Genomic DNA, 18,244 nt, shown 5'->3' with positions numbered 1-18,244 from the left:
GGAGCTTATATTGTCAAAATTCTGACATTTCACCTAAGAGGTCATCTCTCCTTCCCCCAGAACTGCCTTAGTAAGCCATTATTACAGATGAGAATGTGGTTTGTCAGTGTGTTGGGGTAGAAAAAATTGATTAAAAACTGCTGATGGAAAATAGCAAAATGGACAAATGCATGCTATATAAGGCTATATAGCAGATAAACGACAGGATGCCTGCTTGTATTCACAGCAGAAAGAAAAATCTGTCAACTTCATTAAATAATCAAGGTATAATGAATGTGATAAACTGCTAGTTAATTTACTCTCACATTTTGAATTATTGCCACAAAATGCTAGAAAACAAGCCTGATAAACTTTATAGCATTCTGGCAAAGCAAGCGGGCCACTACAGAAGCGAAGTTACTTTGGGTCAACTTTGTATGTTCTGTTAAGATAAGCTAGTTACCATTCTTCTTTTCAAATCATTTTGTTCAGCAAAGTTCCCTGTTCACAAGGCATCTGGGAAATGAGACACATATGGAAAAAAAAACTAATACAAGGTAGAAAGCGATGTTTCCTCAAATAAATATGGAGTGCCAGGGACACTCATAGGTGGGATCGAAATGACACCCGGGACATCCGGTTGTAGCAGAACATCAAGCAAAGCCCCATTAATCTCTAGACTTCTCAACTCTTTTCTCAAGCAGTAAAGCAATTATTGATGCTTCGGGATAAGTTAGACACTGCCTTTTGGCAGTACTGTTATTTTTTAAAAGGTGTTATTTAGTCTTCTCAGCGTGTGATTTTAAGTGTCTTAAATGTAAACTCGTTACATCTCGGAGCCATAAATTACTCTGTTGGCGCACCTTCCCCATCAGACAGTGGAAATTAGTTTGAGAAAGAGGTTATTCTGTTTTACTTCATTCAGGCATGTGTTTTCTAAGTTGTTTCCAGCTGCATATGTCGGCTACTTAATACATATGGAGAAGTTATTTAGGGGTTTGGAGGAAAGTTAGGGATAACTTCTATTCCTCAACAAGCATTTGGGCAGCAGATGAGTGAGTGAGATAGATATGCAGCTCAAATGTGGGTGTGCCTGCACACACACACACATACATTCACTCATACACAGCTGACTTGGCAGCTGTGAGGATGAAGGTGGTGGGGGACTCAGTGCCCACTAAACTACTTCAAGTGCCTGCATGTATGAGGCTGGATTTAAAGCCTCCAGCATGCTTAGAGTTAATTCCTATTAGGTTGGACTCCGCCCCTCTCTCCCAAAGGTAAAGCAAGGTTTTCAGTCATCACTGCAAAGAGCAGCTGGGATTCCCATCTCCTTCTGACAAGCTGTGAGAAGTTGTTTCTCAGATCTGAAGAGAGGGAACAAGTCAATCAGCCTTCGTGGTCAGAAGGTAAATTTGCAACTTGGGCCAAATGCAATTGAAACAGCTGGATAAGAAACTGCTTTGCTTTTCCTTTGCTCAGCCCCTCTTCTTGCCTCCTTTCTCAGGCTTCCTGTCCTTTGACCTTACAGCTCAGAGAAGCTGCTTTTTTTTGTGTTTTTTTTTTTCCCAAAGGCAGCCTGGTTCGTCTTTCCTTCCTCATAGTCTGTTGTTTGCACAGAGACTAAGAGGAATCAGGCTGGGCTTTTATTTCATATTGACATGGTCTGAGGACGTAAGGGTTAAATGCTAGTTGGTTTCCCCAGAAGAAGTGGTAGCTCGATTAGAGGAAATGAATGTCTGTAGGAGTGGAGGGTTCTGTTCTGACCTGTCTATAGAATAGTGGATATGGTTTTCTGATGTGCTAGGCTGATCTCTTAGACTTGCCTAAATTGAAGTTATGGGACTGAAATGGGGTGATGGCATTAAATTGAAATGCAGATGTTGAAGGCATTCAGGCTGGAAATAAAAGATTGTATTCTTCAGTAAATATCTGTGAGTTCCTACTATGTGCCAAGAATGTTGATTTCCAAAAAAAAAAAAAAACCTGAAATAGTTTAACTATAAATCCATTCTTAAAAAGAACACTGGGACAAGTGGTTACATTTTGTGGTGGAAACTGAAAGCAGAAAGAACCCTAGAGGTGAGGAGACATCACTGGTTGGTTGGGGGAAAGGGTGGAGAGAAGAGTGATGTTCTACTTCTTTGGTGACTTCAAGTCTTCTCTATTACTTATGGGAGAATGGAGCCTTCTCTGGTAGCTCCAGAGAATTGACACTTATCCTCATGTTAGGTAGACCACAGAGGTTATTTCACTTGAACTTTACATTTTACTATCTCCATTTTATAGATGAAACTGAAACTAAGAAGTTTTAAGTGATCCTTTCAAGTTTATAGAACCTATAAGGGACAGAACTCAGGACCCTATCCAAGATCTGATCCCAAAATCTGGACTCTTTTCTACTAAAATAGTATTTCGCAATCATTAATTTCCATCACAACCAATTGAAGATCTTTAAAAATGCAAAGCCCATACACAAATTATAATTCAGTGAATTTTAGGAGTGTAATAGTCTTCATTTTGAACAAGCATTGAAGGTGATTCTGAAGCAGAGGGTTTAGGGCCCTCATTTTAAGAAACACTCTTAGCATGCCTTGCTGCCTCTCATGTCTGCTAAAGTTGTTGGAGAAGCATTTGAATTACCTTCTACCTACACTGTTTAGATTTACTAAATGCAGATGGTTGGCTGTGATGGCATTTTATTCCCTGATGAGGCCATGAGTAGAGGAACTACTGGGGCAAAAATAGCAGGACTGGGGCTATGAACTTAAGGGTGTGGAGAGATGGTTTACCAGTTAGCTCATTGTTGGTAGGACTTAACAGTGTCTTGCCAGAACAGATTGGTAGGAGTAGTTTCTGTTAGAGGTGTGAGATAGGACCCCTAGCCAACCAACCGAGCACTGAAAGTGGTGATACCTGTCCACGCAGAATGAGAATAGGAATGAAGATCTCTAATTGGCACCCCACTTTCCAGAGCAGAAGACAAATGAGGAGGTTAATGGGGAGCATTCTTTTTTCAGGGAAGGGAGAAGCTCATATAAAATTTAGAGAATCATTCTAATCCTTACCTTTCTAACTTCGGACTTTGGAGAAAGGAAAGAGATCAGGACCTGAGACAGAGGTTCTTTTTATGGGCTCTTTCTGTCTCTGTATGGCACGGCCAACTTTATTATTTAGAATTGGCTTTCTATGTTGTCAATGATTTGGTGGTCCTCTTTCTCCACTTACTCTCTGGCATTCTGTCTTCTAATACCTTATCTGCTTGTGATCATCTCCACCTCAGGATGAAAGGATGCAAATAAATAAACAAACCCAACACAGTTAGTTTTGCTAATCTTTCAATCACAGGATAAAAGAAGAGGGAAGGAGGTGGAAAGCTTAGAAAGAGGATCAGCAAGTGTGAAAGCTGAGGAAATGTCATCCATAAATTTAATTAAAAAAAAGAGAGAGACAAAGCTTAGGTTAAAAGTGAGGTCTTCTTAAGCAGAGAGTAGAATGGTGGTTGCTAGTGGCTGGGTGGAGGAGAAAATTAGAAAATGTTGCTCAATGGGTGTAAAATTTCAGTTAGGCCGATGAATAAATTTTAGAGATTTTCTGTACAACTTTTTGCCTGTAGTTAACAATATGGTGTTGTGTACTTTACTTTACATTAAGAGGGATAGATCTTACTCTTCAGGTGTTCTTAACTTACCACACCACACACACACCTACAAAACAACACAAAAATTTTTAGAAAATTATAAATATGTATAGTACCTTAATTTTGGTGATGGCATTACAGATGTAGGCATATTTCTAAACTCATCAAGATGTATATATTAAATATATACAACTTTTTCATATATTGATTATGCCTCAATAAAGCTTGGAAAAGTGAGATCTTCAAGTCATCAAGACACAAATGAGAAATAAAGCCCTCAGAGTAGCTGTATCATGAGATAATTTCAAGCATAGGAAAACCTGGAGCAATTTTCTTCATGGGGATATACAGAGTAGGAGAAACTTCTGAGGGACTCAAGTGGCCAAAAATATTGATAGAAATGTTTGAGAAGTGGTAATAGATACTTCTTGAGGTTATGTCTGAGACAGAATGATCTAGAATGGTCCGACTGCTTATATTCCCAACTTGATACAAGTAGTCACATTGGCAAAGACATTTCTCTGGAATAGGACTCTATTTATGCACTGGAAACATATACCTGTTTATTTTGCTCATTTCCTAGCGAAGTCTCAATACTGAGTATGATGTATTTGTAACAGAGTCGGAAGATAGGCAATGCACTCTATCCGGGGGCATGAGGAGAAAGACCTGTTCATATTCCTTTGCCCAAATCAGTGCCAACAAAGCAGCTTCTTGCAGATCAGTCCAAACCCAGAAGTCTTACATTTTCCTCAGCACCTGCAATTCAGAGATTCTCTTTGCTGACCACTTCATTTTCCGGTCATTAACTCAATGGCTGCGTTGCCTAGACCTTATTACCCTTGGTAAGGTAGTGCTTTCTTAAGTCATATGTTGTATAACAAGCTCAGTGGGAGCATAAGGATTTGATTCTCTTTTTGTGGGGAATGGGGAGGAGGGAAGATAGAGGAAGGATTTTGTTTTTCTCCACCAGGAAAAATATAACAGCAATGTTTCCAGTTTTGCTGATACTAAAGTACCCACATATGAGTAGGTACACATGAGAGTAAAAAGGTGAGAACAAATGATTAAAGACTGGGCAATGAGTCACCACAGGGAGAGATAGAGTACTCGTTTTGGGAAATAAGGCTAACAAGAAGCTAACAGCAATCTGAGTTGATGAAGGGCTCTCAACTGGAAGATAGCGGCCAACCTGTTCTTCATTCCCTCTGAGGACCTGACCTAAGGAATTGGTCATGAATTACAGACAAAAAGGTTTAAACAAGACATATCAAATGATTTATTGACAATTGGAGTTGTTAAACTACTGAGAAAAATTGTAGAGTCCCTTTTTTTAGAGTTTTTTTTAAAAGCAGTAAAGATAACCACTCGACATGTACAGCTTAGGAAGGCTTCCTGTTTCATATAAGTTGAAGTGATCTGTGTTAGAATGCCTATCATATCTCTAAAGATTAGTCAACATTAGTCTTTAGTAAGGACAGTAAATTTAGAACAGACTTCAAGCTTCCACTCCGATTGTTACAACTTTCTGGCTGCACTCACTGCATCTCATATAACCATTCTCAGAAAAAGGCGTGTGACCCTTTTAGGATATGGAGAAACTAAGGGTTGAGGAACCATATAACACTAGAGAGATCAAAAACAATTCTATCAATATCTAGTTACTGGACCACTCAGCAGGAGTACCAGAGTGAGTTCTTGGTTTCTAAAATCCAGTGTGGCTATATGGCTAGACATTCCAGGAGAGGGACACAAAGCTATTACATACATGAAATATTCAAGAAGAATAAAGATAGACTAAAGTATAGCATTGTGTGTCATTTTTATTTATGTGAACACAAAGAGATTTGGCTAGTCCCTGGCAGTGAACTTGGATTACTTTGGAGGATGTTATGAAGAGAGGCTACACATTGCAGGAGATGCAGGAACTAAAAGCATTTACTTGAATATACTTCCCTATCTGGCACATGTGAACATGTAGTAGTGTGCATGCACAGATTCCATATGGACCATGGCCTCACTATCCAGCCACAGCAGAAGCTGGCCTGGGGCTTATTTTGTACTCAGAAAATACTGAGTCATTGGATCCCTGAGACTTCATCCTTAACTACATGAGGTCAGTTCTATGATACAGAAAGCTTTACATTTAAAATATACAGGCTTTCTATCCATTAATTCCATGGTCACTTTTTAAAAATTATATATATATTGTTTTATTTTTCAAATATAGTTGGCATAAAATATTATATTAGTTTCAGATGTACAGCATAGTGATTAGACATCTAAATAACTCACGAAGTGATCACCCCAATAAATATAGTATCCCTCTGCCCCCTTGCATATTTGTTACAATATTATTGACTATATTCCTTATGCTATACCTTATATATCCAAGACTATTTTGTAACTACTATTTTGTACTTCTTAATCCCTTCTCCCTTTTTCACCTACCCTGCAACAGTCCACCCATCTCGTAACCATCAAAATGTTCTCTATCTGTGAGTCTGATTCTGTTTTATTTGTTTATTATGTCCTTTAAATTCCACATGTATGTGAAATCATATGGCATTTGTCTTTCTCTATCTGACTTACTCCACTTAACAAAATACCCTCTAGGTCAATCATGAAATACCTTTTTCTATTCCTTTACTTTTAGTCTGTGTGTGTCTTTTAATCTGAAGTGAGTCTCTTGTAGGCAGCATATGTAAGGGTCTTGTTTTCTTCTCCATTCAGCCACTCTGTCTTTTGATTGGAGCATTTAATTCTTTTTCATTTGAAGCACTTGTTGATAGATATGTAGTTATTGCCATTTTATTATTCATATTTTTGATATATATTTTTTCTTCTTCTTAAAGAAGTCCCTCCAACATTTCCTGTAATACTGGCTTGGTGGTGATGAAGTCCTTTGGCTTTTTCTTGTGTGAGAAGCTCCTATCTGTCCTTCAATTCTAAATGATAGCTTTGCTAGATGGAGTAATCTTGATTGTAGGTCCTGGCTTTTCATCACTTGGAATATTTTGTGCCAATACCATCTGGCCTGCAAAGTTTCTGTTGAGAAATCGACTGATAGTTTTATGGGGGCTCCCTTATTGGTAATTAACTGATTTCTCTTGCTACCTTTCAGATTCTCTCTTTGTTTTTAACCTTTGGCATTTTAATGATGATGTGTCTTGGTGTGGGCCTCTTTGGGTTCATCTTGTTTGGACTCTCTGCATTTCCTGGGCTTGGATGTTTATTTCTTCAGATTGGGAAGGTTTCAGTTATTATTTCTTGAAATAGGTTTTCAATTATTTGCTCTCTCTTCTCCTTCTGGTACCCTTATGATGTGAATGTTGGTGCACTTGATGTTGTCCTCGAGGTCCCTTAAACTATTCTCATTTTCTTTTTTTTATTTTTCCTTGTTGCTGTCTTGATTGGGTGTCGTCTGCTACCCCATCTTCTTTTTTGCTGATTTGATCCTCTGCTTCATCCAATCTGTTGATTTCCTCTAATGTACTCTTCATCTCAGATATTGTGTTCTTCATTTCTGACAGGTTCCCTTTTATGTTTTCCATCCCCATTTTTATGTTTCCTATTGCTTTATTAAAGTTGTACCTGAATTTATTTACTATTTCCCTAAGTTCATTGAACATCCTTTAACCAGTGTTTTGAACTCTGCATCTGGTAGATTGCTTGTCTCCATTTTATTTAGCTCTTTTTCTGGAGCTTTGTTCTGTTCTTCTATGTGGGATGTGTTTCTCTGTCTTCCCATTTTGGCTGCCTTCCTGCATTTGTTTCTATATATTAGGTAGGGCTCCTAAGTCTCCTGGTCTTAGTAGAGTGTCTTTATGTAGTAGGTGTCCTGAGGGCCCCAGTGGCACAGTCTTCCCTGGTCACCTGAGCCAGGTGCTCAAGGTGTGTCCTTTGTGTGGGTGGTGTGTGCCCTCCTGCTGTAGTTGAGCCTTGGCTGCTATTTTCACTTCACTTCATTGGAGGTCAGATGAACTTTGAGCTGATTGGTTGCAAGGACTGGCTAGTGAGAGGCTGATCCTATGGAGCAGGACTCACTTTAGCAGGGTTTTAGTGCCTGCCTACTCTGCTTTTGGGGGTTTCCTCCTCAGAAGCAGCCCTGGGTGGTGCTTTGGCTTTGGCTGCAATTCAAGCAGGCTACTGGACATGTTGGCCCAAAGGCCTCCTGGGAGGGGACCAGCATCATGCCAAGTTCAGCAGTAGTCTGTGCACTTACAGAGCCACCTGGTAAGGGTCACTAAGCAATCTGTAGTTGGATGTTATCTGTGTTGGGCTAATAGGTGCCCCAAAAGGCCAAGCCGGGACTGAGGCTGGCTGCCGCTAGTGCCAGGCTTGGGGCTGCTCAGCAAGAGGTGTGGAGTATGTGGAGGTCAGATGCTGTTTCTTTGGGTTTTGCGAGCCTTTGAGAGATTTTAGGAAAGCCTGTGGCATGAGCCAAGACAGGCCATTTGTATGGGATAAACCATTGGAGACAGCTTGGGTGGGCCAGCAAGTTGAGAGAGGCAGAGTCTCAGGGAATTACCTTGGTGGAGTGTCCTGTGTTAACCAGGTTGATGGAGACTCACATATGGATACCACCTGCTTCCACACCCTGGGAGGGCTCAACCAAGGAACAATGGATACTGCCAGCACTTCTGTCCAGGAGAAAGCCACCCTTCCAGCCCTCACCCTGAAGCCTGACCACTGTCTTTCCGTATGTCCCTGGCACTCCTTGAGCAGTTGCCCTAGTACTGGTGCTCAGAGTGAGTGAGTCCATCAATGAGTAAGTCTGGGTGTGGGCCCTTTAAGAGGAACACCTGCGACTCCTGCAGGCCTTCACCTGACTCAGTCACAATCTCCACTGGTTTTTACAGCTAGAAGTTATGAGGATTTGTCTTCCCGTCACTGGAATCCTGGGCTGGGGAGCCCAGTGTGGGGCCAGGACCAGTCGCTCCTCAGAGAGAGCAGGGAACTCTGCAGCCAAGATAACCCTCCCCATTCTTGACTGCCACATGCAGATGTGGGACTAGGCCATTTCGCATCTCAGCCTCGAGGTGACCTCTTATGTATGTCCCCAGTTGTATGATTTCTGTTCAGCTAGACCTCAAGAGACTCCCAATGATGGTTGCTCTGTAGTTTCATTATAATTTTGGTGCAGCAGCATCTACCTTCTATGCCTTTTTGTCCGGTGCTTCCATGGTCACTTTTAACTTAATACTGTTTGAGTCCTGAAGAAAGAACATTAGAGAATTATCTGTGGCAGTGATTTTCAACCTGCTGTTCATGAAATATGCTGGCTCACCACATTTCTAGTCCTAAATAGGGTGACTAACTCATCCAAGTTTGGGGCATTCCTTTTTTTATCACTAAGTCCCACATGCCAGGAAATCTCTCAGTCCCAGGCAAACTGTCATGATTGGTCATACTAGTATGTCTAGTAACCATCTGTCACTGTAAAGTTATTATGATATTATTGACTATATTACTTATGCTGTACCTTCCATCCCTGTGATTTATTTTATAACTAGAAGTTTGTATCACTTATTCCCCTTCACCTTTTTCACTCATCCCCTATCCCTTCCTCTCTGGCAACTATCACTTTCTTTTCTTTATCTATGAATCTGTTTCTGTTTTGTTTTGTTTGTTCATTTCTTTTTTTTTAAGTCCACGTATAAGTGAAATCATATGATATTTGTCTTTCTCTGCCTGACTTATTTAGCATAATACCCTCTGGGTCCATCTATGTTGCAAATGGTAAGAATTCATTCTTTTTTATTGCTGAGTAATATTCTATTATGTATGTGTGTGTGTGCATCACATCTTCTTTATCCAATAAATAAAGCATCAATAGAATATTGCAGTTTTTTAAGCAGCTTGATTTGTCACAGATGACGATGACCTTATGTCAGAACCCTTCTTCTTATTATTAGTACAGTCTAAGTACCACTCACTGATATAGTCCCTTTCTCTGTCTTGAGTTCTTTGCCATTCTTCTGGTTGTCATACTGGCCCTTTTTATCTCAAGGTGATGATATTCGTGGGAGACATACAGGGTTAGTTCTGACTGCAATTGTTGAGCTGGAAACAACTAATGCTCCTGTTCTGCTGATTTACATGCTGCTTGGAGAAAGTGAGCTTCCTCCTACCATTCCTGTCTTCTCTTCTAATCCTTTCCCCAGTCTTAAACATTTTTTTGAAATCCTGAATAGGAGACCATAGAGGCTTTTAATTGTAATACTATTGGAGCCATAAAGGAGAATATGAAAGAAGGTTGCATGTGAAGAAGTGGGATATGATGGCTCTGCCATTGTATCACTGTGTCACATTGGGCAAGTCACTTAGCTTTCTGACCTTCAATTTGCTCATGTGTAAATTTGAGATAATACCTTTCTTACAAACCTAAGAAAATTGTTGGGCAGAGCACATGAAATAGTGGACTTGGAAGGGACTATGATGGTGCAGCCACAGCTGTTTATCAGCTTGTTTGCTCTCATCCTCTGGCCTGGGCTTCTTCACCGGGAAGTGAGTCCATAACAGAGGGCTGTTTGCTCTTTTCATAATCTTACCAACTGTAATACAACAAGAAGAGACATTACCTCATTGTGGCCAAGCATACTTGTTTTCTAACAGCAATTACTCAAAAGAGCTCCACTTCTCCTCCTGTGGCTTTCAATCCCTCATCACATCTTTCTCTCATTTCCTCCACTCTTAGGCACAGAGCCTCTTTCCCAAGGGCTCATCTCAAGGCACTTTCTTCCCAAGTTTTAACATTCCAAGGTAAGCACCTGCAATTTATGATCTCTGGTCTCTTCCTGCACAAAACACATAGCACACAATACATATGTATCAGGAGGGGAATTGCAGTGGAGTGGAAAAAGAGCATTATATTAAGACTCAAATAACTAGCCCTTTACCCTTGAGTAAATCACTTACTCTCTGTAAGTGATGGTGGAGGGAGGAGTGGTTAGCACTTTGTTGTAGAAGAGTACTGGCCTAGGAATATGAAGATTGGGTTTCTTATTCTGATGTTGTTGCTTGCTAATTTACTCTATGATTTGGGAGAAATCATTTCCCCCTTTACCAGGCTATACTCCCATATATGTAAAACAAGAAGGTTAAATTAGGTGATTCATTAAGTTCCCTGCCAGCCTAGAAATTGGATGCTTTGTGAAATGAGTTTCATTAAATAAACATGACTTGGAGTGCCTTATCTGTGCCAAGCACTGTTTGATGATGGTTGTGAAAGAGCTCATGGCTGGGCAAATTCCCCGAGACCTTGAGTACAACTGCTACTCACTCCTGATATTGTCACACAGTGGTACTGTGTTAGCCCCATAGATCCAGTTCCTGAACTTTTCTTGCCATGAGTCTCCCACCCCTGAACCTCTCTCCCACCACCTGTAATTTTAACCAATGTTGATGAATTATGGAGAAGTCTCTGAAACATACTCTACCATCTGCCTGTTGGAGACATTCACAGAACTGTCATCAAGCTGCAGTGTGGTCTCTGGCTGCCATAATTGAGAAATAGGCCAGAAAGCAAAGGCAGATGAATGGAGTTGGGAGGGAAGTGGTTGGTTTTTGTCAGAGGAGTCTGTTAAAGCCATTTGTGAGCTGGACCAAGGAGATTAGATCTTAAAAGGCTCTCAGCACCTTGAACCTGAGATTATGTGTTCCAAAGGCACCTTGAAAATGTCCTTACAGCTACATATATGTTCCTGCTCTCAGGCAAGGGTTACCTGATTCATTTCAGAAAGATGAGACACTTTCTTGATTATATTCAGCAAAGGAAGATGCAGCTTTTCTTAGTAGCTTGTATAGAGTTAAACAACCCTGACTAGTTAGAAATTCCCTCCCATTTTGATTTTGGGAGAAAATGACTGAAAGATGTTCAGTAAGCATAGGGTATGAGACTAAGCACCCCTTATTTTATTCTACCCATTTCAACATGGTTGATGTATTCCCATGAAAAGCCAACATGAATGCACTATTGGAAATTCTACTTAGGTCGCATGTATGCATACTGCAACTCCATGGTGAGTTCTTCCTTCTCCTTTGAAGTAGGGGCAGGCCCTGTGAGTTGTCTTCCTTCTTCCTTCACTCACTGCAAATAACTTGGTTCCTGACCTTCTTGAGTTATTGTTTTTTTCCAGGCCTTCCGGCCAGCAAGACCACTCCACTGGAAACTGGGGCTCTCTGGGCAGCCTGAATTTCATTAAGGCTTCCTCTGGCTACTTGTTCCATGCTGGATGTTAAGAGTTAAAAACTGTCTGATCAGGCTGCATTTGATTTAGCAGAGCAGTAACTCATTCAGTTCTTCTATGGTTTTTTTTTTTTTTCATTGCAGCCTAGGGACCATAGAACTCTGAATCATGCACAAGAAAGAAAATATGGGAAAAGTGCTGGAAAGCAGAATCCCATAAGGACCTAAATGGTCCTCGAGAGAATATTCTTATCCAGAAGCAAAGGCCAAGTGGCAGTACTGGCCAGCCAGATGAAAAATAGGCCAATGGAGCCTACATGATAACTTTCTGCATTTGGTGCTATGACCCAACTCATTTCCCCATCCCTGCAGAGAAACCTGGGACCATGAGGAGCAGCCTAACCCTGGTGGGGATCCTCTGGGCCTTCCTGTCTCTTGTTACTGCTGTGGCCAGTTCTACCAGTTACTTTCTGCCTTACTGGCTCTTTGGATCCCAGCTGGGGAAGCCAGTGTCATTCAGCACATTCCGGAGGTGCAACTACCCTGTGCGGGGCAAGGAGCGCAGTCTGATCATGGTGGAAGAATGTGGGCGCTATGCAAGCTTCAGTGCCATCCCAAGCCTTGCCTGGCAGATGTGCACAGTGGTGACAGGTGCTGGCTGTGTTCTGCTACTCCTGGTGGCACTGGCTGCTGTCCTCAGTTGCTGCATGGAAGAGCTCATCTCCAGAATGATGGGACGTTGCATGGGAGCAGCGCAATTCGTGGGAGGTAAGACTATGTTGGCTGAGATTGGGTTGGCTGAGATTTGGGGAGTGAGAGTGGGGAGAGAATGGAAAGTGTTGCCTTATGGGAAATCTACTCTCACCCCCTCCCCTATGTCCAACTCTAAGGCTACATATGAAAGGCGACTCCTTTGAAACACTTAGTCTAGGACTTCCCAAAGTACAATCTATATCAGGATTTTATTCACAGAAAAATCGGTTAGTAGGCAGAGTTGATATCTGCTTTTTTAGCCTCCATTTTCATCACTTTCTATCTGCCTGCAGGGTGCCCATTTAAGAATGTAATCTAGATCGGCTTTCCAGAAGCAGCAACACATACTCTAATAGTACTGCTCCAATAAACTTGATCTTTAAAAGCCCTAATCTCTGGTAGTTATCTCAGAGGACAGTGATCTAATAAACACATACACACAGGTGCTAATCACTAACAAGAGTTTAATGCATAGTCCTCACCAAAGAAATACATCTCTAACAGTGAAATGCTAGGTACTAGACAGACTGTAGGTAGTGGCTTATTTGGCCTACATCTAACGCTAGCCCTGTCTGGTAGCCATTAACAGTCCATCTAGATTTCTTATGGCCCTATTCCATCCTACTTATCTTTTCCCTCATTCAGGCTTCCTCTAAATTAGTGAAGATGATCTGGAATGCTGGCAGTGTATGAATGGGCTAGAAAAGAACAAATGCAAAAATGTCAAACTGCAGGAAGGCAATGAGAAGAGTTTCTTTTGAGCAGTGTAAGGGAAAAAAAGTAAGTGTAGATAAATAAGTAAATATATGTGTGAATATGTCAGCTAGTGCATTAACCTGGATGGGGCACCGGGAAAAAGTGCTGATAGAAGTTATTGTTGAAGTGTGTTATTGTTCATGACGTTTTGGAATCATTATTCAATTCATTATCATTATCATCTTCATTAGCAGTGCAATGTGGGTGATCAGAGTCCAGAAACTTGGATCTTACTTCTGGCTCTTTAACTAAGTTGTCCTGTGACTATGGGCAAATGACTGTGATGTCTCCTGTGTTCACTTTTCTTGTTTCCTTGAATTTGTTCACTGGTGACATAGCCCAGATCCTAATTTTCTTTCTTCTCTCCAATGACTATGTTAAGGTGTCCTTGGATGAGATGGTAGTGATGAGCAAAAACTGTAGTTCTCAATGAGGGCTGAGTTTTCACTCCTTCTCCTGGGGACATTTGGTAATGTTTTTGAGACATTTTTGGTTATCCCAACTTGAGGATAGTGCTACTGACATCCAGTGGGTAAAGGCAAGGGATGCTGTTAAATATCCCATAATGCACAAGAATAAGACAGCTCCCCACCCCCAACAGTGAAAATGTATTTGGTCCAAAATATCAATAGTGCCAAAGTTGAGAAACCCTGCACTAAAGGTATCTCATGGTTTCCTGGCCTGCTGATGAAAAGCAACAGATTATTTTTATTGAATCACAGTTAAGGTAATGTTTCCAGGTTTTCTCTTTCCTCAGACACATTGTAAAACTTTTAAATCTGAATTAACATTCTAGTCTCCCTTACCTCTAATTTTTTTTCACCCATTAGTTACTAATAGTTTTCTGGCCATATTGGAAAATTATATTAGTTTTTTTTCTTCCCCTTACAAACCATGGTATAGACCAGTTACTAAAACTAACCTAAGTCAATGACTTAATCTCCCTTTAGGGGCTCCTTCGATATCACAAATGAACTTTAAGCAGGCTCACTTTTCGATTACCTGGCAGGAGTAAAGGATGGCCCTTGAAACTCATATTTATAGCTCCAGGGCCCAGCTCAGTGCCTGGCACAGAGCAGATGTTTAGTAACTATAGAAAGAATGAAAATATGGCTGAGGAAAAGGCTAGTATATGTTAGGATAAGATAAACATATGAGAGCTAAGTTCATTCACATCCTTTCCTTTTATTTTCAGCCTTCCATTCAAAGGTGTTAGCTTTCTGAGTTCTCTTCTCTTCTGACTTGAGAGTAACAACTTAGCCTCACTTGCCTTTCTAAGAATTTCTGGCAGAGAGTGAGGAGGTGTTAACTAGTAGGAATTAGAAGGGCAGTATCAGACCAGTATCAATCAATAGGCTCCATTAGGCTCTAAGCATTAACAGCTCCCAGTGTCAGGTGACTTCCTATCTTTGGCTTGGCTGAGACTTTTACAAAACCTTTATGGTTCTCCATATGACATAATTTAATTGATCCCAACTCCTAGGAATAGACTTAAAGGAAATTGTTAAGAAGAGATGTGGGTAGGTAATGGAGATTTAGACACTCATGGACTGAGTGAAGAACTTTGACTGAGTGGCAGGTGTCATACAGAGGAAGTCAAATTATCAGTGCCATTTCATTTTATATGATTCTGCCATTCTGTATTTCTCATTGACCCTGTTCATAGGAACATGGTCACAGTATTCACACTTACATGAAGGTCTATACAGTTCAAGAATAAAATGCCATTTGACAGTAGTCAAGGAAGGAGTCAAGATCTAATGTGTGCTACAAGATTTATCCCTGGGCAAGGGAATCGCATGGGACGGATTGCTAAATTTCCACAGTTTCCACATTTGTAACACCAGCCAACAAAGAGTAATTCCTACCCCTGTTTTAGAAACTGATGCCTGTTAAGGTTTCATAAGATGTAAAGAAATGGTGAAGACTGCCTGGATGTATCAAATATTCTAGGAGCCCTTTGGCACATGATCATTTCCCAAGGCTCTTCAGAGAGCTCAGATCTGACCCCTCAGAGACAGGCTCTGCTAGTGGCAGGCAGCCAAACCTGAACAGCCTTTTGAGCTCAGTGGATGTAAGACACGAGAGAAATAGCTGTGGGGGTTTAGTTTAAGCTTGTTCAGCTGACAGGAATCGATTTTGTTCTCTAGGCCTGGCTGCTTCTCGGCAGCTAGTGCATTAACCAAAATACATTAGGAGGAGGAGCCAATTGTTTCAGGTCTGGTTTATCTCTGCCAGACCCCAAACCACTGAAGAGATGGTGTATCCATTAATAACTACCTCCCTCCCCCTGCTTGACTCTTGTTCCCCAATTTGGCGGCTTCCCACAGAGATGAGCTGTGGGAAGTGGGAGAGACAGGAAGAAATAAAGAGCTGCTTGTCTGAGTCATACTCAGAAAGGTGACCTGATGGGACCCTTGGGACCCATTTGCTCCACCTGCAGCTGATCCTGCTGGACAAACCTAGGGTCCAGAAAGCCTTCCACTGGGACCTTCATGACCTGTTCCAAGCAGTGAAGGAAACACCTGGCCAGGAGATTATTTCAACCATGGAGATACTGAGGTTTCCAACCAGCTAGCCCCCAGTCCCTGAGAACGGGGTCATTATTCACATTCTCCTGTGTATACATATGCAAGATGCTTGTGAATTATCCTCCAACTTCAGTGAGAGCTAAACAAAGAAGAAATAGGTAAGAAATAAATATAAGGAACTTCTTGGCAGGAAAAAGTGTAAGATCTTGTATTGGGTTTCTTGTGGGAGGCCAAGAATCTTTCTAGAGTAAGGAATGTATCAGAATCACCTGGAGTACTTAAAAATGTGGACTGCACAACTCTTCAGTCTCCTTTTCCATTCTGATATACACAGCAACAGATGGAAGGCTGTGTATTTTGAAAAATCTCCCTAGTGACTCTGATGTGTATGTTAAGGGAATACAATTCAATACACTCATATAGGCACCAACATTTTCCTCCATGTAAGGTCCTAATGCTACATGCTTCAAGCTGGATGAAAAATCTACTAGAAACTGATCACTGAGAACTTGAATCAAAGAAAGGTTATTGTTTTTCTAAAAACTATTATCTTCTCTGGAAACCATTCATTTCCTGGAAAGTCTTCCAAAGTTTCACCAGGCATCATTTAAGTTATCCTTATCATGCTGAACAAGGATTAGAAAAGTGGCTTTCTGTTTGGGAAACTGGTATTCAAAGAAGTTAACCTGCCAGCAAAGATTCATATAGTAAATCAGAGCAAAGCAGAGAATATGGTCCAGGACTTCTGATTCTCAGCTCTGGGCTTTATTCACTGGTGCTATTGATTTTTCTTTTTCCTATTAGAGAAAAAATGTTATAACAATGTTTTTCAGAGTGGTCTATGAACTACTCGTATAAGAATTGCCTGAGGTGCTTGTTAATGTAGATTCCTTAGTGCCATTCTAAGTCTACTGAATCAGAACTGATTCCTGGAACTCTGCATTTTACACAGCCTCTCACACTGATTTATTTTTGATACTATAGTATGAAATATTTCTGATATATATACCACTCAGCTTAAATAGAGTATTACCAATACAATTGAAGTCTCCTCCATACCCTGATCATATTTCTTTGTCCTCACAGCCAAGGTATTGGATTTGTTATTTATCATTCCTCAGCAGATTCCAGTACACACTAAAGTTTGAGAACCTCTGCTCAGTTTTGTTATATTGTTGCTTTTTTATGGAAGTTCCTTTTCTCCCGCCTCTACCTGTACATAAATATTTATTTCTTTCTCAAAGGCCAGGTCAAATGTAGTTTCTCTGTGAAGCCTCTCCTGATGTACTTTAGAAATCTCTAGCAGAAGTGAACTGTCTTACAACTCTGACAGAAAATATGGAATCGAATGAATGGGAGAGTTGTGTGGGAGAGTTCTCTGGGAAGGGAAAGCTGATATATAGCTGGGGGAAGATATAAATTTTCTACTGTGTTTGAGTTGAAGATGCTACAAGAGCAATAAATTGAGCAAGTTAATAACAAATTAACTCACACTAGGCTTCTGGTCAGGGTAGTAAATTCAAACTACCTAATAACCGTATTTGGACAGATATTTGGATATGAGGTAGAGCAATGGCTGCAAACTGCAAAGTTGCACTTGTGAATGGAAAGCGGGTATGAAAGGGGTTGGTAACACCCAGTGAGGAGGCTTTCTCTGCCTAAGACAAAAATTAGGCATTTGCCTAATTGAGAATGTGCAGTTGTGAGGGGTTATACAGCTCTTTCAATGGGAAAGTAATAATCTTGACTGCAGAGGAAGTTTGAGGGCAGCTGGGAAGTAGCTGTAAGGAGGCTTCCAAGTTCTGTCCAAGATTGTGCTCCTGAAGGTTCGTATTGGTGTTGAGGTTGCCACAAGTTGCAGCTGAGTAAAGTGTTCAACTCCAGGCTTCTGCCTGGTCAGAGCAGTGAATTCAAACTATAGCAACCATATTTGAGGAGGACATTTGGTATATTTTGTGATAGGGGATTCTTGTGGAAGGAGCAGTTGAGGAATGAAAGCAAAGCAGCAGCCCACTGGTTACCTGCACATGTGCAGTTAGAGAGTGAGAATGGTAATATACTCTAAAGGGCTTTCTTTCCCTTTCTAGAGGCAGGTAAGAATAAGAGAGTACCCAACTGAACATATGCAGTTGGGATAAACTTCTCCAAAGGGCATACATAGTTGGAGGAGCAGTAAAACCGGGAGTTGATGATGACACAGAGAAGTGGGAACCAGGGCTACAGATCATATGTGGCAGGGCTTGGATTTGAACTAGTATTCTCTGACACCAGAGCTCTTGCTATTAATATTTTTAGTGGTGTTTTTCTTAAGTGTTGGTACCAGGACCAGATGCATCAGAATCACTAGGGTGCTTTTCAAATGCATATTCCTGGGCTACAGTTACTGAATCAAAT

General features: G+C 40.9%; 1 protein-coding gene across 2 annotated transcripts in view; it reads left to right on the top strand.

Moving 5' to 3' along the window:
• Window positions 1-1,171: 1,171 nt before the first annotated feature.
• The window catches only part of LHFPL1 (LHFPL tetraspan subfamily member 1), a 50,901-nt gene continuing 33,828 nt past the window's right edge, over window positions 1,172-18,244 (top strand). The window contains exons 1-2 of one of the 2 annotated variants that reach the window (XM_039874771.1): window positions 1,172-1,388; window positions 12,183-12,578. In XM_039874771.1, coding sequence (XP_039730705.1) covers window positions 12,197-12,578 — 382 coding nt within the window. In that variant the 5' untranslated portion in view covers window positions 1,172-1,388; window positions 12,183-12,196. Of the gene's footprint in view, window positions 1,389-12,084; window positions 12,579-18,244 lie in introns of those variants that run through there. The other variant, XM_039874770.1, reaches the window with a different exon arrangement.

The sequence above is a fragment of the Pteropus medius genome, unplaced genomic scaffold (assembly GCF_902729225.1).
Source record: "Pteropus medius unplaced genomic scaffold, Ma_sr-lr_union100, whole genome shotgun sequence".
Taxonomy (NCBI): Eukaryota; Metazoa; Chordata; class Mammalia; order Chiroptera; family Pteropodidae; genus Pteropus; species Pteropus medius.
Note: the sequence above shows the minus strand (reverse complement) of the source record. Positions and strands in the feature narration are given on the sequence as shown.